The sequence below is a fragment of the Ranitomeya imitator genome, chromosome 2 (assembly GCF_032444005.1).
Source record: "Ranitomeya imitator isolate aRanImi1 chromosome 2, aRanImi1.pri, whole genome shotgun sequence".
Classification (NCBI taxonomy): Eukaryota; Metazoa; Chordata; class Amphibia; order Anura; family Dendrobatidae; genus Ranitomeya; species Ranitomeya imitator.
This window is the reverse complement of record NC_091283.1, coordinates 569,720,122-569,746,877: the sequence shown is the minus strand read 5'-3', so window position 1 is coordinate 569,746,877 and position 26,756 is coordinate 569,720,122. Positions and strand designations below refer to the sequence as shown.

At 45.2% G+C, this 26,756-nt stretch overlaps 1 protein-coding gene across 3 annotated transcripts; it reads left to right on the top strand.

Annotated features, from left to right (window-relative positions):
• Positions 1-18,407: 18,407 nt before the first annotated feature.
• SMIM19 (small integral membrane protein 19) lies at positions 18,408-23,680 on the top strand. 3 transcript variants are annotated; one of them, XM_069752139.1, is made up of 4 exons: positions 18,408-18,781; positions 20,074-20,237; positions 21,006-21,130; positions 22,467-23,680. In XM_069752139.1, the coding sequence occupies exons 2-4, from the start codon at positions 20,104-20,106 to the stop codon at positions 22,520-22,522; spliced, it is 315 nt and encodes a 104-aa protein (XP_069608240.1). In that variant the 5' UTR covers positions 18,408-18,781; positions 20,074-20,103; the 3' UTR covers positions 22,523-23,680. The 3 variants fall into 3 exon arrangements, with proteins under 3 accessions (XP_069608240.1, XP_069608241.1, XP_069608239.1); XM_069752140.1 differs by having other exon boundaries at positions 18,440-18,511; XM_069752138.1 differs by having other exon boundaries at positions 18,738-18,815.
• Positions 23,681-26,756: the final 3,076 nt, after the last annotated feature.

Sequence of the window (26,756 nt, the reverse complement as noted above, 5' to 3'; positions counted from 1 at the left end):
CACGGGAGCTTGCGCCAAGTGGCGATACCACGGGTTTGGCCATTTAGGGAGGTGTAAACATGTCGTATGCTGGACAATCAGCTGCTGCAAATTACGAGATTGGTAAAGTCATTCAGAGTAGTCCACAGGCAATACCTTTTTATAGGAAAGCTAGGTGTCGGCCGGGCAAGGTGGGGCAAAAGAATTCAAAATCCAGTTGTGGTTCATTTTAATGAAGGTTAGATCATTAACATTTTGGGTAGCCAGACGAGTCCTTTTTTCGGTTAATATTGAACCTGCAGCACTGAATACTCTTTCTGATAGGACACTAGCTGCCGGGCAAGCAAGCTCCTGCAATGCATATTCTGCCAATTCTGGCCAGGTGTCTAATTTGGATGCCCAGTAATCAAATGGGAATGACGGTTGAGGTAGAACATCGATAAGGGATGAAAAATAGTTAGTAACCATACTGGACAAATGTTGTCTCCTGTCACTTTGAATTGATGCAGCAGTACCTGTCCTGTCTGCGGTCATAGCAAAATCACTCCACAACCTGGTCAGAAAACCCCTCTGTCCAACGCCACTTCTGATTTCTGCACCTCTAACACTTCTGGTCTGCTGCCCCCTGCAGCTCGTGTGAGAACGATCACGGGCGCTGTGTGCTGGGAATGCCTGAAGCAAACGGTCAACAAGAGTTGATTGTTTGGTTGCTAATATTAGTTCCAAGTTCTCATGTGGCATAATATTTTGCAATTTGCCTTTATAGCGAGGATCAAGGAGGCAGGCCAACCAGTAATCGTCATCGTTCATCATTTTCGTAATGCGTGTGTCCCTTTTGAGGATACGTAAGGCATAATCCGCCATGTGTGCCAAAGTTCCAGTTGTCAAATCTGCGGTTGTGCTTGTTTGAGGGGCAGTTTCAGGCAAATCTACGTCACTTGTGTCCCTCAAAAAACCAGAACCCGGCATTGCCACGCCACCAATTTCCAGTGGCCCCGGAGAAGCTTCCTCGTTAAAAAAATACTCATCCCCATCATCCTCCTCCTCCTGTTCGCCCGCTACCTCATCCTGTACACTGCCCTGACCAGACAATGGCTGACTGTCATCAAGGCTTTCCTCTTCCTCGGCTGCAGATGCCTGCTCCTTTATGTGCGTCAAACTTTGCATCAGCAGACGCATTAGGGGGATGCTCATGCTTATTATGGCGTTGTCTGCACTAACCAGCCGTGTGCATTCCTCAAAACACTGAAGGACTTGACACGTCTTGTATCTTCGACCACTGCACACCTGACAACTCCATGTCTGCCATCCTACTGCCTGCCCGTGTATGTGTATCCTCCCACAAAAACATAACAGCCCGCCTCTGTTCGCACAGTCTCTGAAGCATGTGCAGTGTGGAGTTCCACCTTGTTGCAAAGTCTATGATTAGGCGATGCTGGGGAAGGTTCAAAGACCGCTGATAGGTCTGCATACGGCTGGAGTGTACGGGCGAACGGCGGATATGTGAGCAAAGTCCGCGCACTTTGAGGAGCAGGTCGGATAACCCCGGATAACTTTTCAGGAAGCACTGCACCACCAGGTTTAAGGTGTGAGCCAGGCAAGGAATGTGTTTCAGTTGGGAAAGGGAGATGGCAGCCATGAAATTCCTTCCGTTATGACTCACTACCTTGCCTGCCTCAAGATCTACTGTGCCCAGCCACGACTGCGTTTCTTTCTGCAAGAACTCGGACAGAACTTCCGCGGTGTGTCTGTTGTCGCCCAAACACTTCATAGCCAATACAGCCTGCTGACGCTTGCCAGTAGCTGCCCCATAATGGGACAACTGGTGTGCAACAGTGGCAGCTGCGGATGGAGTGGTTGGGCGACTGCGGTCTGTGGACGAGCTCTCGCTTCTGCAGAAGGACGAGGAGGAGGGGGTGCGAACACCTACAGCCAACTGTTTCCTAGACCGTGGGCTAGGCAGAACTGTCCCGAAATTGATGTCCCCTGTGGACCCTGCATCCACCACATTCACCCAGTGTGCCGTGATGGACACATAACGTCCCTGGCCATGCCTACTGGTCCATACATCTGTTGTCAGGTGCACCTTTGTACTCACAGATTGCCTGAGTGCATGGAAGATGCTTTCTTTAACATGCTGGTGGAGGGCTGGGATGGCTTTTCTCGAAAAGAAGTGTCGACTGGGTAGCTCGTAGCGTGGTTCAGCGTAGTCCATCAGGGCTTTGAAAGCTTCGCTTTCAACTAACCGGTAGGGCATCATCTCTAACAAGATTAGTCTAGCTATGTGGGCATTCAAACCCTGTGTACGCGGATGCGAGGATAAGTACTTCCTTTTTCTAACCAGAGTCTCATGTAGGGTGAGCTGGACTGGAGAGCTGGAGATTGTGGAACTAGCAGGTGTGCCGGTGGACATGGCAGACTGAGAGACGGTTGGAGACGGTATTGTTTCCGCCGGTGCCCTAGATGCAGTGTTTCCTACTACGAAACTGGTGATTCCCTGACCCTGACTGCTTTGGCCTGGCAAAGAAACCTGCACAGATACTGCAGGTGGTGCGGAAAATGGTGGCCTTACAGTGACGGCAGGGATGTAGCGTTGCTGACTAGCTTCATTGGCCGAGGGTGCTACAACCTTAAGGGATGTTCGGTAGTTAGTCCAGGCTTGCAAATGCATGGTGGTTAAATGTCTATGCATGCAACTTGTATTGAGACTTTTCAGATTCTGACCTCTGCTTAAGGTAGTTGAACATTTTTGACAGATGACTTTGCGCTGATCAATTGGATGTTGTTTAAAAAAATGCCAGACTGCACTCTTTCGAGCCTCGGATCCCTTTTCAGGCATTGCAGACTGAGCTTTAACCGGATGGCCACGCTGTCCTCCAACAGGTTTTGGTTTTGCCACGCGTTTTGTCCCATTTCCGGGCCCGGCAGATGGAACCTGTTGCGATGTTGATGCCTGCTGCGGCCCCTCCTCCTCCGCTTCAGAACTACTGCCGCCTGCACCCTGTTCCCCCAATGGCTGCCTATCGGGGTCAACAACTGGGTCATCTATAACCTCCTCTTCTAGCTCGTGCGCAACTTCGTCTGTGTCACCGTGTAAGTCGGTGGTAGAGCGTTCGTGATGGGGCAACATAGTCTCATCAGGGTCTGATTCTGGATCAGTACCCTGCGAGGGCAATGTTGTGGTCTGAGTCAAAGGACCAGCATAGTAGTCTGGCTGTGGCTGTGCATCAGTGCACTCCATGTCAGATTCAACTTGTAATGAGCATGGCATGTTAACTGTTTCACTTTCTAAGCCAGGGATGGTATGTGTAAAGAGCTCCATGGAGTAACCCGTTGTGTCGCCTGCTGCATCCTTCTCTGTTGTTGTTTTTGCTGAAGAGGACAAGGAAGCGACTTGTCCCTGACTGTGAACATCCACTAATGACGCGCTGCTTTTACATTTACCAGTTTCAAAAGAGGAGGCAAAAGAGCTAGAGGCTGAGTCAGCAAGGTAAGCCAAAACTTGCTCTTGCTGCTCCAGCTTTATAAGCGGTTTTCCTACTCCCAGAAAAGGGAGCGTTCGAGGCCTTCTGTAGCCAGACGACGAACCTGACTCCAGAGCTCCAGACTTAGGTGCAACATTTTTTTCCCACGACCACCTGATGCTCCACTACCACTAGCATCATTACCAGCTGACAATGAACGCCCACGGCCACGACCTCTTCCACCAGACTTCCTCATTGTTTTAAAAACGTAACCAAAGTAACGGTTTTTGTTGCTGTCAAACAACTTACACGGTGAGCTATAACTTCAGTATGATTTAGATATCCCTTTACAGGTGGGTGATACCGCAAGGAAAATCAGGCACAATGTTACACACTGTTTTCGGTGGCACCAAATGAGATGCCACACACGCAGGACTGTCACTCAAGCACAAATGTCAATATTAATCTCCCACTTTTTTTTTTTTTTTTTTCAGGGAGAATTTAGAAACCAAATAAAAAAAAAAAATAGGCTTTCTATGGCCCACTATTTCAGAGACAGAGATGGCACACCCAGGAGTCAGGACTGGCACACAAGCTGAAAGACCAATATTAATCTCCCACTGATTTTTTTTTAATTTTTTCAGGGAGAATTTAGAAACCAAATTAAAAAAAATGATTTTTTTCAGGGAGAATTTAGAAACCAAATAAAAAAAACAAAAAAATAGGCTTTCTATGGCCCACTATTTGAGAGAGAGAGATGGCACACCCAGGAGTCAGGAGTGGCACACAAGAAGAAAGGTCAATATTAATCTCCCACTGATTTTTTTTTATTTTTTCAGGGAGAATTTAGAAACCAAATTAAAAAAAATGATTTTTTCAGGGAGAATTTAGAAACCAAATAAAAAAAATTGATTTTTTCAGGGAGAATTTAGAGACCAAATAAAAAAAAAAAATAGGCTTTCTATGGCCCACTATTTGAGAGAGAGAGAGATGGCACACCCAGGAGTCAGGACTGGCACACAAGCTGAAAGGCCAATATTAATCTCCCACTGTTTTTTTTTAAATTTTTCAGGGAGAATTTAGAAACCAAATAAAAAAAATAAAAAAAAGGCTATCTATGGCCCACTATTTGAGAGAGAGAGATGGCACACCCAGGAGTCAGGAGTGGCACACAAGCAGAAAGGCCAATATTAATCTCCCACTGATTTTTTTTTTTTTTTTTTCAGTGAGAATTTAGAAAACAAATAAAAAAAAAATAGGCTTTCTATGGCCCACTATTTGAGAGAGAGAGATGGCAAACCCAGGAGTCAAGACTGGCACAAAAGCAGAAAGGCCAATATTAATCTCCCACTGTTTTTTTTTTATTTTTTCAGGGAGAATTTAGAAACCAAATTAAAAAAATTGATTTTTTCAGGGAGAATTTAGAAACCAAATAAAAAAAAAATAGGTTTTCTATGGCCCACTATTTGAGAGAGAGAGAGATGGCACACCCAGGAGTCAGGACTGGCACACAAGCTGAAAGGCCAATATTAACCCCTTTACCCCCAAGGGTGGTTTGCACGTTAATGACCAGGCCAATTATTACAATTCTGACCACTGCCCCTTTATGAGGTTATAACTCCGAAACGCTTCAACGGATCCTGGTGATTCTGACATTGTTTTCTCGTGACATATTGTACTTCATGATAGTGGTAAAATTTCTTTGATAGTACCTGCGTTTATTTGTGAAAAAAACGGAAATTTGGCGAAAATTTTGAAAATTTCGCAATTTTCAAACTTTGAATTTTTATGCAATTAAATCACAGAGATATGTCACACAAAATACTTAATAAGTAACATTTCCCACATGTCTCCTTTACATCAGCATAATTTTGGAACCAATTTTTTTTTTTGTTAGGGAGTTATAAGGGTTAAAAGTTGACCAGCAATTTCTCATTTTTACAACACCATTTTTTTTTAGGGACCACGTCTCATTTGAAGTCATTTTGAGGGGTCTATATGATAGAAAATGCCCAAGTGTGACACCATTCTAAAAACTGCACCCCTCAAGGTGCTCAAAACCACATTCAAGAAGTTTATTAACCCTTCAGGTGTTTAATAGGAATTTTTGGAATGTTTAAATAAAAATGAACATTTAACTTTTTTACACAAAAAATTTAATTCAGCTCCAATTTGTTTTATTTTACCAAGGGTAACAGGAGAAATTGGACCCAAAAAGTTGTTGTCCAATTTGTCCTGAGTACGCTGATACCCCATATGTGGCAGTAAACCACTGTTTGGGCGCATGGGAGAGCTCGGAAGGGAAGGAGCGCAGTTTGACTTTTCAATGCAAAATTGACAGAAATTGAGATGGGACGCCATGTTGCGTTTGGAGAGCCACTGATGTGCCTAAACATTGAAACCCCCCACAAGTGACACCATTTTGGAAAGTAGACCCCCTAAGGAACTTATCTAGAGGTGTGGTGAGCACTTTGACCCACCAAGTGCTTCACAGAAGTTTATAATGCAGAACCGTAAAAATAAAAAATCATATTTTTTCACAAAAATTATATTTTTGCCCCCAATTTTTTATTTTTCCAAGGGTAAGAGAAGAAATTGGACCTCAAAAGTTGTTGTCCAATTTGTCCCGAGTACGCTGATACCCCATATGTGGCAGTAAACCACTGTTTGGGCGCATGGGAGAGCTCGGAAGGGAAGGAGCGCCGTTTGACTTTTCAATGCAAAATTGACAGGAATTGAGATGGGACGCCATGTTGCGTTTGAAGAGCCACTGATGTGCCTAAACATTGAAACCCCCCACAAGTGACACCATTTTGGAAAGTAGACCCCCTAAGGAACTTATCTGGATGTGTGCTGAGCACTTTGACCCACCAAGGGCTTCACAGAAGTTTATAATGCAGAGCCATAAAAATAAAACAAAATTTTTTTCCCACAAAAATTATTTTTTAGCCCCCAGTTTTGTATTTTCCCTAGGGTAACAGGAGAAATTGGACCCCAAAAGTTGTTGTCCAATTTGTCCTGAGTACGCTGATACCCCATATGTGGGGGGGAACCACCGTTTGGGCGCATGGGAGGGTTCGGAAGGGAAGGAGCGCCATTTGGAATGCAGACTTAGATGGAATGGTCTGCAGGCGTCACATTGCGTTTGCAGAGCCCCTAATGTACCTAAACAGTAGAAACCCCCCACAAGTGACACCATTTTGGAAAGTAGACCCCCTAAGGAACTCATCTTGATGTGTTGTGAGAGCTTTGAACCCCCAAGTATTTCACTACAGTTTATAACGCAGAGCCATGCAAATAAAAAATATTTTTTTTTCCACAAAAATTATATTTTAGCCCCCAGTTTTGTATTTTTCCAAGGTTAGCAGGAGAAATTGGACCCTAAATGTTGTTGTCCAATTTGTCCTGAGTACGCTGATACCCGATATGTGGGGGGGAACCACCGTTTGGGCGCATGGGAGGGCTCGGAAGGGAAGGAGCATCATTTGGAATGCAGACTTAGATGGATTGGTCTGCAGGCGTCACATTGCGTTTGCAGAGCCCCTAATGTACCTAAACAGTAGAAACCCCCCACAAGTGACCCCATATTGGAAACTAGACCCCTGAATGAACTTATCTAGATGTGTTGTGAGAACTTTGAACCCCCAGGTGTTTCACTACAGTTTATAACGCAGAGCCGTGAAAATAAAAAATCTTTTTGTTTTCCCACAAAAATTATTTTTTAGCCCCCAGTTTTGTATTTTCCCAAGGGTAACAGGAGAAATTGGTCCACAAAAGTTGTTGTCCAATTTGTCCTGAGTACGCTGATACCCCATATGTTGGGGTAAACCCCTGTTTGGGCACACAGGAGAGCTCGGAAGGGAAGGAGCACTGTTTTACTTTTTCAACGCAGAATTGGCTGGAATTGAGATCGGACGCCATGTCGTGTTTGGAGAGCCCCTGATGTGCCGAAACAGTGGAAACCCCCCAATTATAACTGAAACCCTAATCTAAACACACCCCTAACCCTAATTCCAACGGTAACCCTAACCACACCTCTAACCCTGACACACCCCTAACCCTAATCCCAACCCTATTCCCAACTGTAAATGTAATCTAAACCCTAACCCTAACTTTAGCCCCAACCCTAACTGTAGCCCCAACCCTAACCCTAACCCTAGCCCTAACCCTAGCCCTAACCCTAGCCCTAACCCTAACCCTAGCCCTAACCCTAGCCCTAACCCTAGCCCTAACCCTAGCCCTAACCCTAACCCTAGCCCTAACCCTAGCCCTAACCCTAGCCCTAACCCTAGCCCTAGCCCTAACCCTAGCCCTAACCCTAGCCCTAATGGGAAAATGGAAATAAATACATTTTTTTTTATTTTTCCCTAACTAAGGGGGTGATGAAGGGGGGTTTGATTTACTTTTATAGCGTTTTTTAGCGGATTTTTATGATTGGCAGCCGTCACACACTGAAAGACCCTTTTTATTGCAAAAAATATTTTTTGCAATACCACATTTTGAGAGCTATAATTTTTCCATATTTTGGTCCACAGAGTCATGTGAGGTCTTGTTTTTTGCGGGACGAGTTGACGTTTTTATTGAAAACATTTTTGGGCACGTGACATTTTTTTATTGCTTTTTATTCCGATTTTTGTGAGGAAGAATGACCAAAAGCCAGCTATTCATGAATTTCTATTGGGGGAGGCGTTTATACCGTTCCGCGTTTGGTAAAATTGATAAATCAGTTTTATTCTTCGGGTCAGTACGATTACAGCGATACCTCATTTATATCATTTTTTTATGGTTTGGTGCTTTTATACGATAAAAACTATTTTACAGAAAAAATAATTATTTTTGCATCGCTTTATTCTCAGGACTATAACTTTTTTATTTTTTTGCTGATGATGCTGTATGGCGGCTCTTTTTTTGCGGGACAATATGACGCTTTCAGCGGTACCATGGTTATTTATATCTGTCCTTTTGATCGCGTGTTATTCCACTTTTTGTTCGGCGGTATGATAATAAAGCGTTGTTTTTTGCCTCGTTTTGTTTTTTTTTTCTTACGGTGTTTACTGAAGGGGTTAACTAGCGGGCCAGTTTTATAGGTCGGGTCGTTACGGACGCGGCGATACTAAATATGTGTACTTTTATTGGGTTTTTTTTTTTATTTAGATGAAGAAATGTATTTATGGGAATAATATTTTTTTTTTTTTTCATTATTTTGGAATATTTTTTTTTTTTTTTTTACACATTTGGAAATTTTTTTTTTTACTTTTTTACTTTGTCCCAGGGGGGGACATCACAGATCAGTGATCTGACAGTTTGCACAGCACTCTGTCAGATCACTGATCTGATAGGAGTGCAGGCTGCTTCACAGTGCCTGCTCTAAGCAGGCTCTGTGAAGCCACCTCCCTCCCTGCAGGACCCGGATCCGCGGCCATCTTGGTTCCGGGGCTCGAGCAGGGAGGGAGGTGAGGAGACCCTCGCAGCAACGCGATCACATCGCGTTGCTGCGGGGGGCTCAGGGAAGCCCGCAGGGAGCCCCCTCCCTGAGCGGTGCTTCCCTGCACCGCCGGCACATCGCGATCATCTTTGATCGCGGTGTGCCAGGGGTTAATGTGCCGGGGGCGGTCCGTGACCGCTCCTGGCACATAGTGCCGGATGTCAGCTGCGATAAGCAGCTGACACCCGGCCGCGATCGGCCGCGCTCCCCCCGTGAGCGCGGCCGATCGGCTATGACGTACTATCCCGTCCAGGGTCAGATAAGCCCAGGGCACCTCGACGGGATAGTACGTCTAAGGTCACAGAGGGGTTAATCTCCCACTGTTTTTTTTGTATTTTTTCAGGGAGAATTTAGAAACCAAATAAAAAAAATAAAAAAAAAGGCTTTCTATGGCCCACTATTTGAGAGAGATGGCACACCCAGGAGTCAGGAGTGGCACACAAGCAGAAAGGCCAATATTAATCTCCCACTGATTTTTTTTTTATTTTTTCAGTGAGAATTTAGAAAACAAATTAAAAAAAAATAGGCTTTCTATGGCCCACTATTGGAGAGACAGAAATGGCACACCCAGGAGTCAGGACTGGCACACAAGCTGAAAGGCCAATATTAATCTCCCACTGTTTTTTTTTTTTTTTTTTTCAGGGAGAATTTAGAAACCAAATAAAAAAAATTGATTTTTTCAGGGAGAATTTAGAAACCAAATAAAAAAAATAAAAAAAAGGCTTTCTATGGCCCACTATTTGAGAGAGAGAGATGGCACACCCAGGAGTCAGGAGTGGCACACAAGCAGAAAGGCCCATATTAATCTCCCACTGATTTTTTTTTTATTTTTTCAGGGAGAATTTAGAAACCAAATTAAAAAAATGATTTTTTCAGGGAGAATTTAGAAACCAATTTAAAAAAATTGATTTTTTTCAGGGAGAATTTAGAAACCAAATAAAAAAAAAAATAGGCTTTCTATGGCCCACTATTTGACAGAGAGATGGCACACCCAGGAGTCAGGAGTGGCACACAAGCAGAAAGGCCAATATTAATCTCCCACTGATGTTTTTTTTATTTTTTCAGGGAGAATTTAGAAACCAAATTAAAAAAATGATTTTTTTCAGGGAGAATTTAGAAACCAATTTAAAAAAATTGATTTTTTTCAGGGAGAATTTAGAAACCAAATAAAAAAAAAATAGGCTTTCTATGGCCCACTATTTGAGAGAGAGATGGCACACCCAGGAGTCAGGACTGGCACACAAGCTGAAAGGCCAATATTAATCTCCCACGGTTTTTTGTTATTTTTTCAGGGATAATTTAGAAACCAAATTAAAAAAAAAATAGGCTTTCTATGGCCCACTATTTGAGAGAGAGAGATGGCACACCCAGGAGTCAGGACTGGCACACAAGCTGAAAGGCCAATATTAATCTCCCACGGTTTTTTGTTATTTTTTCAGGGATAATTTAGAAAACAAATAAAAAAAAAAATAGGCTTTCTATGGCCCACTATTTGAGAGAGAGAGATGGCACACCCAGGAGTCAGGACTGGCACACAAGCTGAAAGGCCAATATTAATCTCCCACGGTTTTTTTTTTTTTTTTCAGGGAGAATTTAGAAAACAAATAAAAAAAAAAATAGGCTTTCTATGGCCCACTATTTGAGAGAGAGATGGCACACCCAGGAGTCAGGACTGGCACACAAGCTGAAAGGCCAATATTAATCTCCCACTGATTTTTTTTTTTTTTTTCAGGGAGAATTTAGAAACCAAATAAAAAAAAAATAATAGGCTTTCTATGGCCCACTATTTGAGAGAGAGAGATGGCACACACAGGAGTCAGGAGTAGCACACAAGCAGAAAGGCCAATATTAATCTCCCATGTTTTTTTGTTATTTTTTCAGGGAGAATTTAGAAACCAAATTTTTTAAAATATAAATAAATAGGCTTTCTATGGCCCACTATTTGAGAGAGAGATGGCACACTCAGGACTGGCACACAAGCCCAAAGGCCAATATTAATCTCCCACTGTTTTTTTTTTCAGGGAGAATTTATAAACCCCCCCCAAAAAAAAACAGAAAAATAAAAAGGCTTTCTATGGCCCACTATGTGAGAGAGATGGCACACACAGGGATGGCACTCTAGCAGAAATGCCAATCTTAATCTCCCACAACTTATTTTTTTAGGGAGAATTAAAAAAAAAAAAAAAAACAGGGACTGTCCTACAATTACTATCTCCCTGCAGTAATCTCAGCCAGGTATAACATAGTAACATAGTTAGTAAGGCCGAAAAAAGACATTTGTCCATCCAGTTCAGCCTATATTCCATCATAATAAATCCCCAGATCTACGTCCTTCTACAGAACCTAATTGTATGATACAATATTGTTCTGCTCCAGGAAGACATCCAGGCCTCTCTTGAACCCCTCGACTGAGTTCGCCATCACCACCTCCTCAGGCAAGCAATTCCAGATTCTCACTGCCCTAACAGTAAAGAATCCTCTTCTATGTTGGTGGAAAAATCTTCTCTCCTCCAGACGCAAAGAATGCCCCCTTGTGCCCGTCACCTTCCTTGGTATAAACAGATCCTCAGCGAGATATTTGTATTGTCCCCTTATATACTTATACATGGTTATTAGATCGCCCCTCAGTCGTCTTTTTTCTAGACTAAATAATCCTAATTTTGCTAATCTATCTGGGTATTGTAGTTCTCCCATCCCCTTTATTAATTTTGTTGCCCTCCTTTGTACTCTCTCTAGTTCCATTATATCCTTCCTGAGCACCGGTGCCCAAAACTGGACACAGTACTCCATGTGCGGTCTAACTAGGGATTTGTACAGAGGCAGTATAATGCTCTCATCATGTGTATCCAGACCTCTTTTAATGCACCCCATGATCCTGTTTGCCTTGGCAGCTGCTGCCTGGCACTGGCTGCTCCAGGTAAGTTTATCATTAACTAGGATCCCCAAGTCCTTCTCCCTGTCAGATTTACCCAGTGGTTTCCCATTCAGTGTGTAATGGTGACATTGATTCCTTCTTCCCATGTGTATAACCTTACATTTATCATTGTTAAACCTCATCTGCCACCTTTCAGCCCAAGTTTCCAACTTATCCAGATCCATCTGTAGCAGAATACTATCTAAGTGAAGAGTGAGAACTGGGGAGGACAGCTGCGATTGGACTACCTCCCTACAGAGTGCAGACACCGGTAGCCGGAAGACCGAGGTTGTGAGGGATTCCAAGACTCACTGCAGAAACCGGCAGGACAGCTGGACTACACGTCACCTGTCCACCCTAACACCTGGAGACACAGTGGCACATAGAGCCTGGGTCGTGATAGAGACCCTGTAAAAAGGATTGAGCCACCGGTCATACGGGTTAGTGTCCCACCTTTAAGGAGGACAGAGAGAACAGCGAGGACCTCGCCAGAAGCCACAGGCAGCAAGGGACTACACCACAGCGCTAGTAGGAAGGCTTCTAACTCCACCTGGTAAAGGGGACTCTGAACTCACTTCCAAGCCGGCCAGACCCTGCCTGTATCTGTAATGCGGGACCCTGGACTGTGGCAGCCTGAAATCTTCAGTAAACCAGATGGTATGGCAGGCAGCAATAAGAAGGAGTGGACTGATGCACAAATTAAATCAAACAAGATACAGTAGCTGTGCAGAAAGGAAGGAACAACAGGATTTGTGCTTTGAAAAAAGCAGTTGGTTTGCACAGCGGCGTACACACAGCAAAGCAGCTATCAGGGAGCCTTCTAGGGCAGCCCAATGAGCTACAGCGCTGAGGGGAAAAAAATGTAGCTTCCACTGTCCCTGCAAACAAAAGGTGGTGTTGGACAGTGGAAATCGCTACAGCACAAGCGGTTTGGTGGTTAATGGACCCTGCCTAACGCTATCCCTGCTTCTGACGAAGCGGCAGCAACCTCTCCCTAGGCTCAGATCAGCAGCAGTAAGATGGCGGTCGGCGGGAACGCCTCTTTATAGCCCCTGTGACGCCGCAGACAGCAAGCCAATCACTGCAATGCCCTTCTCTAAGATGGTGGGGACCAGGACCTATGTCATCACGCTGTCCACACTCTGCGTCCACCTTCATTGGCTGAGAAATGGCGCTTTTCGCGCCATTGAAACGCGACTGACGCGAAAGTCGCGTACCGCATGGCCGACCCCATACAGGGGTCGGGTCGGGTTTCATGAAACCCGACTTTGCCAAAAGTCGTCGACTTTTGAAAATGAACGATCCGTTTCGCTCAACCATAGGTGTCACGCTTATTTAGTATGTCTCCCACATGTTGTCCCACCCTTCTGTGTAGCTCCCTCCTTGTCTTGCCCACATAATCTTTGGGGCAACTACACTGAAAAAGGTAAACAACCCCCTCAGTCTTACAGTTGGCAAAATGCCTCATGTCATATCTTATGCCCGTATGGGACCCTGACATATGTGATATTATCCCGGATACCCCGTTGATCACATACAGAAGGAGGAAGTCGATTCATGATCAACTAGTTCATAGTGCCTTTTCCCCTCTAAGGAAAACCCCTACTTGGTTGGAAAACAGACAAACTGGTACTTTCAAATGTGGAAAGTGTAAGTTTTGCAAGTATGTCTCCAGAACCAACTCTTTTGCTAGCTCCCATACGGGCATAAGATATGACATGAGGCATTTTGCCAACTGTAAGACTGAGGGGGTTGTTTACCTTTTTCAGTGTAGTTGCCGCAAAGATTATGTGGGCAAGACAAGGAGGGAGCTACGCAGAAGGGTGGGACAACATGTGGGAGACATACTAAATAAGCGTGACACCCCTATTTCTAACCATGTGAGGGAAGCACATGGAGGTAACCTTGACTGTCTTTGCTTTTCCGTGATAGAAGTGGTCACACCGTCAGAGCGAGGGGGGATTGGGATCGTCTAATCCTCCAAAAAGAGGCTAAATGGATTTTTCGTATGAAGAGCATTAAACCACTAGGATTGAATGATCAACTGCAATTTGGATGTTTTGTATAGAAGGTGTCGGGACCCTAGTTCCTAAAAAATCCCAGATAAATATAATTCCCCTGATCCACTGCCCCTAATGGGGTCTGATCGCTATCATTATAATATTTATACCGTATCAGTATAATTTGGGGTATGACCTTGGCTGTAAGGTCAGGAGGTTTCTACCTTCTTGTGTTTTGTTTTTTGAATTGTTTATTATTTTTTTCCGGTTCAGTGAATTCCTGAATAATATAAAAAAATGGGGGTTTCAGCGTTTATTCTTTGACTCTTTTGAGCCTATTTATAATTGCAGAGTACAACAAATGGTGCGCTTGCGCACTGAGGAGCGCTCCAGTGTTTGAATGTCTTCTAACCTTGTGCGACTGCGCACTGTGAAGCGCATTAGCGATCTGCATACCGGAAATGTTGTCCTCTATATGATGGACTGCTGAACCCATAACCCCGGAAGCACTAGTATTGGCAAAATTTGTGCTTTTTCAGAACTATTTATATTAAATGGTGCGTTTTCACACTGTTAGCGCACTTGCGCTTAGCACATCTGTGAGTCTTGAGCGCCGGTATATTATTAGGCGCATTAATTTTTAATGTCGTGTGTCACATGATATGCTGAGCCGCTGAACTGTGACCCCGGAAGTGCTGGTATCGGCTGTCGGAATGAGCGGGGAAATCTGAACATACAAGAAGGTAGTGTGTATATAAGCTGGTCACAATGTCTGTAACATAAGGCTGATAGAGACCTGTGGTATCGGATGGACACTGTTCCCCGCTGCACATTATTAATGGCTTAGAGTGTGATCTTTATCCTCCTGAATCGTCACTCAGATAAGTTCTCTGAATATTTATAAGTATGTCTCCTGATGAACTGATTTCAGGGAAACGCGTCGAGAATTACATACTTGGGAATTGAGAATTACATATTTAGAATCTTATTGTCTATATGGATTTACAAACAATTTGTTGACACTGTGTGTTTTTTTAGCCCTCTGTCACTTTTTTTCTGGGGCCTGCCGCATACTATTAATGTTTATTCGTGGTTGAGAGATTTTTTTCCCCTATTCAGTATTTTTATCCCCTTGCAAGTAGTATAGGGTGTAACCAGGGATAGACTACATGGAGTGGGGGCGCCATTTGCGCAGGATTATAGGGTACCAACACCCACAGGCAGGTAGGGCCACCTAGGAACGTAATACAGGTGACCCTAGTTTGTTGCTTATTAGAAGAAGCGCAACATTAAAAGAGTGCCAAATATATTGAGGATACGCACTAGTATATCTGGGCATGTGCAATAAGTTGTATGTTATCAATTATTATTGAGATATTTTGTCTAAGAGTGAAAGCTCTGTTGTTTGACCTTTTTTCATTTCTTGCACGTAAGGGCCCATCAGGGCGATTTAGGGATAGCCTACGTTGAGCGGGGGCGCCATTGCGCAGGATACATAGGGTGCCAACCTCCGCGGCAAGGTAGGGGACAGATAGTCGGAAACTTAGGGATTGAGAGCACCCTGTATCTTTTTTCTTATGTTTTTGTGTCAAACAACTGGCACCGGTCTAAGGTCGTATGTGGTGTGTGTTTTTATTATAGGGATATTATTAAATGTTAAGTTTTACTGAGTATATTATTCTTTCCTTATATGGTGTCCTTTTGCTGTGAATTTTGGAAATTTTTGGCACCTTTATTTCATGTTCTGTGATATACTGTATGTATACTTCAAAACGCATTGACAAATAAACCTCTTGCACTCGGATTGGCATCCTTCATCTTTTCCACATGGCAGCGCAGATTTAACCCATTTGTTTGTCCTTTAGGCCTCTTTCACACTTGCGTCGTGTGACGTACGTCGCAATCCATCGTTTTGGGAAAAAAACAGATCCTGCAAATGTGCCCGCAGGATGCGATTTTTGCCCATAGACTTGTATTGCCGACGGATCGCGACGTATGGCCATACGTCGTGTCCGTCATGCACTGGATCCGTCGTGTTTTTGCGGACCATCAGCAGGAAAAAACGTTCAATGTAACGTTTTTTCTTACGTCGCGTCCGCCATTTTATACCGCGCATGTGCAGCCGGAACTCCGCCCCCTCCTCCCCGGACTTTAGAATGGGCAGCGGATGCGTCGAAAAACTGCATCCGCTGTCCACGTCGTGCATAAGTTTCAAAACGTGCGTCGGTACGTCACGCCGACGCTTAGAGACGGACCCGTACCGACGCAAGTGTGAAAGTAGCCTTACCTACTACACTCAGGGGCGGATTCTAATAGGGTCAATCTGGGCGGTAGCCCAGGGCCCAGTGGTGTGGGGGGGCCCTGGGCAACTGCTCAGATTGCCCGCCGCCATCAGGGCATTACTGCCCTGACTGGCGTATGGGGCCCAGTGGGCAGAGGGGGCCCACATCGGGTCTTATCTGCTCACCGGGCCTTTACCGGCGCTGTGGCAGTTAAACGCTATTGATGTGCGGGCGCGCGCCTGCACATCAATAGTTAACAGCCACCAGCCAATCAAAGGCAGGCAGCTCACAGCAGACGCAGCTCGCACATCGCCGGCGTCTGACGTCATTGTCAGTCGCCAGCGAGTGCGCGCTGCTGGAGGCAGCTGCTTCGCCGAAGGAGCCCGAACAGTTGAGAACTCTCTTTTTTTTTTAATTGCAAACGGCAATCCGGGGGGCCCGGGCCAGTATTCTGGACACTGGGGGCAAAGATGCTGGACACACTGGGGGCAATATGCTGGAGACACTGGGGCCAATATGCTGGAGACACTGGGGGCAATATGCTGGCACACTGGGGGCAATATGCTGGACACAGTGGGGGCAGGATGCTGGACACACTGAGGGCAATATGCTGGAGACACTGGGGCCAATATGCTGGCACACTGGGGGCAATATGCTGGACACAGTGGGGGCAGGATGCTGGACACACTGGGGGCAATATGCTGGAGACACTGGGGCCAATATGCTGGAGACACTGGGGGCAATATGCTGGCACACTGGGGGCAATATGCTGGACACAGTGGGGGCAGGATGCTGGACACACTGAGGGCAGGATGCTGGACACACTGAGGGCAGGATGCTGGACACATTGGGGCAGGATGCTGAATACATTGGGGCAGAGATGCTGGACACATTGGGGGCAGAGATGCTGGACACTGGGGGCAGAGATGCTGGACACACTGGGGGCAGAGATGCTGGACACACTGGGGGCAGGACTGGAGACATGGGCAGAATGTAGATACGGGGCATGATTGGAGACATGGAGCAGAATGAAAGACATGGGGCAGGATTGGAGACAGATCATGCAGGATCATGGGGCAGGATGGATACGATGGAGACTGTTGGGGAGATCATATGAGGCAGAATGGATACTCATGAGGGCAAGATAGGAGAACATATGGCTGGAGCCAGGAATGAGATACACCGGGCCAGGATGGGGGATATTATAATTACCATACAATTAAGGGATATTATTACTGCAGTCATGCATTTATTTTATTTTTTGAGGATACTGCTTTAAATGGGGGGGCAGTCCTGTTACTGTGTAGAGTGACACTATGTCGCCTCTTTTTCTTCATGTGGTGTAATGTAGAAGTTGGGAAAAATTAAGTAATGTGTTCTACAAGTGGAGCTCGAGATAACTGTGTTATTTCCTGCAGAAACGAGTCCTGGCTGGAAGAAATGATGGCGGTCTGTGCTGGATGAAAGATGAAGGACTTCACCTAGAGAGGTCACTGGTGAGTCAGTGTGTTACCTATACACTGACACTATACACTGTAGACCATACCACTATATACAGAGGTCCTGTGCATCATATCACCGGTGATCACTGTATTACCTCTACACAGACACTGCATACTAAGTACAGATCTCCTGTGAATACTGGCACTTATGGTGATAGTACGGTTTTTTTTTTCTTCCTAACTGAAGGGTATGTTGACAGGTTATAGTTTCACACAGCAACTATTTTTCTGGAATAATCTGGTTCAGGTATATGATGACCCTGGCGCATGACCTGTCACATGATCGGCGGGGGCCCTGGCTACCCTTAGGCTATGTGCACAAGTATTCTTGGCCACTGCTGATTTTTCTGCAGCAGATTTGATAAATCTTCAGGGCAAAAACGCTGCATTTTTGCCTGCAGATTTATCGCAGATTTACCGCGGTTTTTCACTGCGGTTTTACAACTGCAGTTTTCCATAGGGGCAGCAGTAAAATCGCTGTGGAATCCGCAGAAAGAAGTGACATGCTGCGGAATGTAAACCGCTGCATTTCCACGCGTTTTTTTTCTGCAGCATGTGTACAGCGTTTTTGGTTTCCCATAGGTTTACATTGAACTGTAAACTCATGAGAAACGCGGCGGATCCGCAGCGTTTTCCGCAACGTGTGCACATAGCCTTAATCCACCCCTGCCTACACTGCCCTACTGCAGGCAGAGCCGAAACATAAGTGCGCATGCACCGCTATAATTTAGGCTCTGCCTTCTGCTGCCTGCACTTAGGCAAGAGCGTAGGCGAGGCACGGGGACGAGGCGGTGATTTCTCTGCGCAGGCGCTAGATTTCCTCGCGCTATGTGGATGACGCAGAGGGCATCTACTCCATGGCAATTACAGCAGAGCAGGAGGACAGTGAGCAGCGACTTCATACTCCCACTATCTTTACGTCAGCCAGTCATGATGAGTGGCTAATGCACATCGATGGGAGCCGTTACCATCGTCGCTCAGCTTTTTTTGTCTGATAACTGCACCATTTTCGGACAAGCAGCCCGAGCCGACCAATCGGGGTCCCCGTAGCTATAACCAATCGCAGCGTGACATTTACCAGAGAGAGGGCGGGCTGGAGGTGTCACGTGAGTCACGTGACGGGTCTGGACTAGACGCCGGTGATGAGTGGCGCAGGTAGGAGGCGGTAGTTGCGGCAGGTCCGGCGCAGGTACTGAGGCCGCGCTCCTCATGATTCTGGCGCCTTTTCACATGCAGTATGACGTCACTGGTGTGGGTGTGATGGGGCTGCCGTATCCTGCCGCCACCCAACAGGGCTCCTATATACAGGGAAGAGATCCGGGTGGTGCTGTGTACCTGATCCGTGCCATGTGACCCTCAGAACCTGCTCTGTTCTCCGTTATCTGCCACATCAGGTCCAAGGAATAATAGTAGCTGCACATTATGACTCCGAAGGGAGGTCAGAGGTCACAGATCATAATGGTGTCAGTAGCCATGACCACAGGAGCACGTCAGGTGGCAGGGATGGCTGCAGCTGGCACATGCGCACTGAGTTCGCGGGCACCTGGCTATTATATAGTGCTGATTTTATCTATGTTTGGAGATTATCGTGGGACGTTAGCCGGCAGTCATCGCCTGGTGTCTGCTGTGTTACCAATTACCTTGTCAGCCAGAGTCACTGGGCACAAGGGGGCGCTATTGACAGTAAGACACCCCACAGGCGTCCCTTGGCAGACTGTATGCAGGTGCCCCTTGTTGCAGGGTGCACTGACTGCCCATGGTAAAGAGCTTCCAAATCCACCAGTTTCATTGGAGCGGTTGATTATATTTTATGAGCTGACTCCAATCTGACAGATAAAGGAGGAGGATAGTCGGTCAGGAGAGCGTAGACTCCCATTGAGCAGGAGGCAAGACAGCCCTGTGCTTCTGAAGAGAGATCATGGCACAGCCCCTTTAAAGGGAATCTGAGAGCAGCATAATGTAGGGGCAGAGCCCCTGATTCCAGAGATGTATCATTTTGCTTCCTACAGGCAGCAGTTCTACAATTGGATGTAGTGTGTAGCAGAGTTGAGAAAGCTAACACCACGCACACCTCAGCTCTCCGTGTACATTGTCTATTGACGGTGGGCTGCTTAACAGAGGAGGGGATGTGGTCGGACCACTTGGTACAAAGCAGCTGCTCTGGGCAATGATAATGTTCTAATGATAAAACCTTCATTGTAAGTTAAGAGCACACAGCCTGATCAGTGACACATTGCTGAATTCTGTGTTTCAGCCTTTTTATCCTGCTGTCCTCAGATCACATAGCAAAAACCTGGCAGATTCCCAGGGCTTCAGTGTCCCAGCCCCATTCTGCTTTTATCTGACAGATTTTTTAATTTTGTTAGTGTAAGTTCCCCGGTGTTTCGCAGCCAGATGATTGTATTTTTATCAGCATGTGTCTGTCTTCAGTAATCACTTTATTGCAGTTACGACATTAGAAGCCGCTCGTACAGGACATGGCACGAGGATTTGGGGTAATGGCAGATGATGGGGCCATTGACTATTCTGTACACGAGGCCTGGAATGAAGCAACCAATGTCTACTTGATAGTGATTCTTGTCAGTTTTGGCCTTTTCATGTATGCCAGAAAGTGAGTTTCTCTTACAAGTTTTTTTTTGTTGTTTTAATGTTTCTCTTTCATACCTGCAGGAAGCTTTAAAGGAGATCTCTAGATTCAACAGTACAAACTCCATACATCATTATTAAACAGATTTCTAAGACTGGTGTACTTACTTTGAAAATGTATTTAAACATTAATGTAGAATCCTGGTATTTAAAATAAGCATTTTAGGAATCCAGCAATAGAGCAGCAGGGCTCATAAGTGTGTCCAGTCTCTACCCGACCTGCCTGCCTGACAGCAGCTGCTTCTGAGCAGTGTGAGATCTCAGTGGCGGGGAGGGACAATGAGGAGCTGTCATTCAAACTAGGTGGGAAAAAGTATTGTATAGCCGTTCTGACCCTGAATTTCAGGATACATACACCAGCTATAATTATCATTAATAAGTAATATAGGGCTGGGATTTGGGTCTCTGTAGGTAACCTCGTTGTCACCGCTCGCCTCCAGTATGAAAGTGAATGGAGCCATATTATATTCTGAGTCAGTGATTTCCATCCCTATTCCCATGGGGGAACCATTCCCAGGAAACCTACTCCTGTAGATTCCTGGAGTAAAGTCAGGCATTATATAATCCAATATTTTGGTCAAAATGTGTTGACTGATGTAATTTGAGAAAGCAGTAATTTGCTATACTGTAAAGATGGCTGTTCTTCAGGGGACCCCTGGCCAGGCGCTGAGGATGCCCAGACTGAAGTTGCAGCCTTGGGACCTAAGTGACGTTCTAAGATGTTTTCTTCCAGGAATAAAAGAAAGATCATGAGAATTTTCACCGTCCCACCAACAGTGGAAGCTTCAGCCCAGCCCAATTTCTACGATGACATGAAGAAGATTCGCCTCCGTCAGCAACTGGAAATGTATTACATTGGTAAGTTTCTCACTATTTGTTATCTCTAGTCCAAATATGTTCTTTTGCTGCAAAGAATATCTATTTTATCAGGTAAAATTAGAAATGACAGGGACATGTATGTGTAAAGTTAGAAAGTTTCTCTATATGGCGGAGACCCCTGCAGGGCCCTGGAGGCAGAGGAATGCAGCCTCTTCTGAGATTGCCTCTTACCTTTGCCACAGAGATGGTTTTCTCTGCATAGTACATGGTCCTGCGCAGAGAGAATGGTTTAATTGGCTTTGACATTGGAAAGGTTTTTCAGGACTTTAAAGGGGTTATCCACTATCCCAATGTTTCCCCCCCCAGTAAAATAATAAAAGTTATACTCCTCTCCAGTGCATGCGGCATCACAGCGGTGTTGGCACTGGCTCTCCCAGGGATAAAGTCACGCGATCCCTACAGCAAATCATTTCTAGCTTCACTCTCTCCTCTTTCGGACATAACTGCCATCCAAAGGAGGTGAGAGATGAAGCTTCTGTCTCACTTCCTCCAGATGTCTTAATTTATCCGAAGGAAGAGAGTAAACCCAGCAATGATTGGCCACAGGGATTGCGTGACATAATGTCAAGTGATCCCTGGGAAAGTCAGTGCTGGCACCGCTGGGACAGTGTCGGCATCGGAGGTGACAATAAGTGTTATTGTTTTACTGGAGGGAAATATAAGGGATTCAGAAGAAGTTGTCCGAGTATTAGACAACCCCATTAGGCGCAGTGGTTAGCACTGCAGCCTTGCAGCGCTGGGGTCCTGGGTTCTAATCCCACCCAGGACAACATCTGCAAAGAGTTTGTATGTTCTCTCCGTGTTTGCGTGGGTTTCCTCCGGGCACTAGGCGCAGTGGTTAGCACTGCAGCCTTGCAGCGCTGGGGTCCTGGGTTCTAATCCCACCCAGGACAACATCTGCAAAGAGTTTGTATGTTCTCTCCGTGTTTGCGTGGGTTTCCTCCGGGCACTCCGGTTTCCTCCCACACTCCAAAGACATACTGATAGGGATTCTAGATTGTGAGCCCCATTGGGGACAGTGATGACAATGTGTGCAAACTGTAAAGCGCTGCGGAATATGTTAGCGCTATATAAAAAATAAAGATTATTATTTATTATTATTAAATTGCTGGCTTATTCTTAAGATAGGCTACTGCTATTAGACTTGTGGATTCCGACTCTAGTCCTCCAGAAATCAATTGTTTGAGGGGGTCTGGATACTCCAGCGCGCACCCCATCCCTGGTAAACAATAGTGCAAAGTGGTGCTTATCATTCTCAACTAATTGGCGCCTGTCAATTGGTGAATAATAAGGAAACTGTATTTTTTTTTTTCAGCGCGGAAACACGATCAGCACAGTCAGAGTGAGAGCGTCCAGCTTACCGTGGAGTGACATGATGCAGAGGACGCTTCTAGGTTTTGCTTGCAGTGCTGATGTACCGATGACACAGACCAAGTTCCACAATAAATTCAAATAATGATTTAACTCCAAAATAACTTTTATTTGGTCTTGAAATTGGACAGCATGTTAGTACTGCATTATGTATATATACATTTTTCTGGCACACAGAAGATCCTTTTTACCCTCTTCATCACTCAGTGTTTTTTTGTCTGTGATCTGACAGTCATAAGATGCAACATCAATAAACTTTTACAAAATGTTGTGACTTTTGGACTGAAGAGAAACTGGATCTGACCAAGCCAGAGATTAATGACCACAGATACATGGGTTTTAGAATGATGCTGTAAGGAGACGTAGGTTCGGTGAGGCAGGTAAATGCAGCTTGTCGTGAAATATCTCCTGTACTGACAGGGTTACTGACATCTGTACTGACAGGGTTAATATTCTTACTTCTCTCTTCTAAATATACCCCATGACACTGATGTGAACAGAGCCTTGCATGCTGCCTTTGTAAGTAGATGGGACAACTGGCTATGTTCACACAAACCTGGTAATTTATGGGCGCTCCCAATTTACGTCAGAATGCAGGTCCGTCTGCTCTTAAGCTGAAAGACCACTCATTCCAGAATCCAAATCTTCCTTTTTCCTAACTGGTTTGCATGTACAAAACAAAAGAAATGTATTGATATTGACTAGTGATGAGCGAGTGTGCTCGTTACTCGGGTTTTCCAAGCATGCTCCGGTGTTCTCCAAGTATTTTTGGCATGCTCGTTGGTTATGTTTGTGTCCCTGCAGCTGTATGATTTGCGGCTGCTAGACAGCCTGAATACAAGTGGGAATTCCCTAACAAACAGGCAATCCCTGCATGTGTTCAGGTTGTCTAACAGCCCAAATCATGCAGCTGCGGGGACACAAACATAATCTACGAGCACGCCCAAGATACTCAGAGAACACCCGAGTAATGAGCACACACGCTCATCACTAATATTGACTAATAATGTACCTCATGCAGCGTTCATAGGTCAGGATTCTACCAGAACCTATTATATTCAGAAGGGAACGGGGTATACATGATTTTTATCTGTGTGTTGTGTATCTATTCTGGTTTTTGTTTACTTTCTACTAATAAAGCTACTATTAGGAGTGAGATATCACTTGTACCTGTCATTTTATATATCTACTCAGAGTACGCTATCCGTTGTTTATTTCTAGCTATTATTTGATTTGTATGCTGTACTTTTCACCCGTTTTCACCTCTGCAGGCTCTATTTCTACTTTTCAGTTGTCTCTCAGCTGGTGGGTGGAGACTAGTGGCTCACTGCTAAGGCTTCTTTTACACTAACCATGGTTTTGTGTCCCGCTTTTGCGGCCCCAATAGATTTCTATGGGTCCGCAATAATTTCACAGTGCGCCGTATGGCCGTGAGGGCCGTATTTACGGCCGTGAAAAAAGATCGAGCCTGCTCGATCTTTTTCACGGCTTACGGACACGGCCCCCATTGAAAAAAAAAAAAAAACGGAAGCTTGTTTTTGCGGTGCACCGTGACTTCCGGTTTTGCAGAACGCCGTTTTATTTTTTCCAATGCTATTTCCATAGTATTGGAAACCCAAAAAACGGCGATTTGCAAGTTTTTTGCGGTTATTGCGGCAGACCGTGAAAATTGCGGCAATATGGGCTGCAAAAAACCCAGTAAGTGTAAAAGAAGCCTAATAGTCGCAGGCTGCATGACTAGTTGGGGGGTACTAGCCAGTGTTAGGGTATGTGTCCACGTGCAGGAAACGATGCGTGTTTGACGCTGCATAGAGACGCAGCGTCAAACCCGCAGCGTCCAGATGTTACAGCATAGTGGAGGGGATTGAATGAAATCCCGTCTCCACTATGCGTGGTAACATGCACGCGGCGGCCCTGCGACTCCGGACATGCTGCGCGTCTTTTCAGATCGCAGCATGTCCGTATATCTTGCGGCGACGCTGCGTCGCCGCAAGATATAGCACAGGGCCCTATGGTGGGGAGCGATGATCCCGGCTGTGTGCTATGAACACATCCGGCATCATCGCGTCCCAGAAAGGGGGCGGGGCTTACTGCAGAGCGGGTTTGCCGCTCCGACGATACCGCCGGCCATCCTGATAGTGGACACATACCCTTACATTCCCAACTGTGAGACAGGATACAACAATGATGGAACAGGGAGCTGTCGGCTTCCTATTCTCCCCGCGTGTCTGAGCTCAGCGGGGGCAATTACATTACTTCATCATGCTCCCTTTGTGGAGCTTCAGAACACACTGCAGAGACCAGGGCAAGCTGAGATATATATATATATATATATATATATATATATATATATATATATATATATAAACAAGCAAGACTATGCATGACTAGTGATGATGTGGCCGGAAGTATACAAATCATACTTGCGGTTTCATGACTGCCTGATCTTGCCATCAGCATCGGATAATCTTTACACAACATGAAAGATGAGCACCGATTTTAGGGCCTGCAGCAAAGTTTTTACATATCCATCTTTTTAGAATATGGATTTAAAGCAAAATCCATAGATTTTCCTGTGGATTTTAGACATGAAATCTGCACTGGATTATGGAGAATCACCTTTATTATACAACAGGCACCGGATGAATTGTGTTTTCATCTGGATCGTGGGGCACCGACATTCCTGCTGAAGGGCAAAAGTCCCCTTACATGACAGTCTGCTGACATCGCTCATCTCTTCTGTGCCGCAGGAGATTCTTGGATCACTGATGCTAATTACAATGGGAAGGGGATTGTGGGGAATGAAGTGGTAAAATAAATGCAAATTCTGCATTGTTTTTAGGGGTTTTATTTTTAAGACATTCAGTGTGTGGTAAAATATGACTTGGCAGCATGTGCATGTAGCTCTTTCAAACACAAGTCCAGCAATACCGGTACATTGTCAGTCAATTGCTGAGAAGTCAACACTTGAATTGATATGTAAATGAGGCTGAAGGACTGTAGTAGATTTGAAGCCTCTGTCACTCCAGCTCTATTCTTGTCCCAATGCCGTCTCCTCCTGCAAGACTGATGATTCCTTTACCTGAAATCACACCGCATTGAGGCTGTCAAATAAGTAGGAGGAGATGACGCTGAGCAGGGAATAAAACTGGGGTGACAGGCGTCAGATCTACAGCCTTAGGCCGGAGTCACACTACAGCGAGATACGGCCGAGTCTCGCAGGTTAAAACCAAGCTCTGGCACCAGCACTCCGAAGCGGAGCGTGCGGCTCCATGTATTGCTATGCGGCTGCACGCTCCGCTCTGGAGTGCCAGAGCTTGGTTTTAACCTGCGAGACTCCGCCGTATCTCGCTGTGTGTGATCCCGGCCTTATTCACATGATTTCTCAGTAACAAACGAACGGTCTGGCCATGTACCGGTATTGCTGGACTTGTCTTTGAAAGAGCTACATGTGCACATAAATAGTCTGGGGGGAAATCCTGCTGGCAGATTCCTTTAACCCCTTAATCCCATTGAACGTACGGGGGGAGCACGGCCGATCGCTGCCGGGTGTCAGCTGATTATTACAGCTGACATCCGGCACTATAAAACTGTCCCGCTAGTTAACCCCTTCAGTGAACACCGTAAAAAAAAACACAAAAAAAACGCTCTATTATCATACCGCCAAACAAAAAGTGGAATAACGCGATCAAAAAGACTGATATAAATAACCATGGTACCGCTAAAAACGTCATCTTGTCCCGCAAAAAACGAGCCGCCATACAGCGTCATCAACGAAAAAATAAAAAAGTTAGTCCTCAGAATAAAGCGATGCAAAAATAATTATTTTTTATATAAAATAGTTTTTATCGTACAAAAGCGCCAAAGCATAAAAAAATGATATAAATGAGGTATCGCTGTAATCGTATTGACCCGAAGAATAAAACTGCTTTATCAATTTTACCAAATGTGGACCGGTATAAACGCCCCTCCCCAAAAAGAAATTCATGAATAGCTGGTTTTTGTTCATTCTACCACACAAAAATCGGAATAAAAAGCAATCAAAAAATGTCACATGCCCGAAAATGGTACCAATAAAAACGTCAACTCGTCCCGCAAAAAACAAGACCTCACATGACTCTGTGGACCAAATTATGGGAAAACTATAGCTCGCAAAATGTGGAGACGCAAAAATGAAAATACATTTTTTTTAAATGTTATTATTTTTCCCTAACTAAGGGGGTGATGAAGGGGG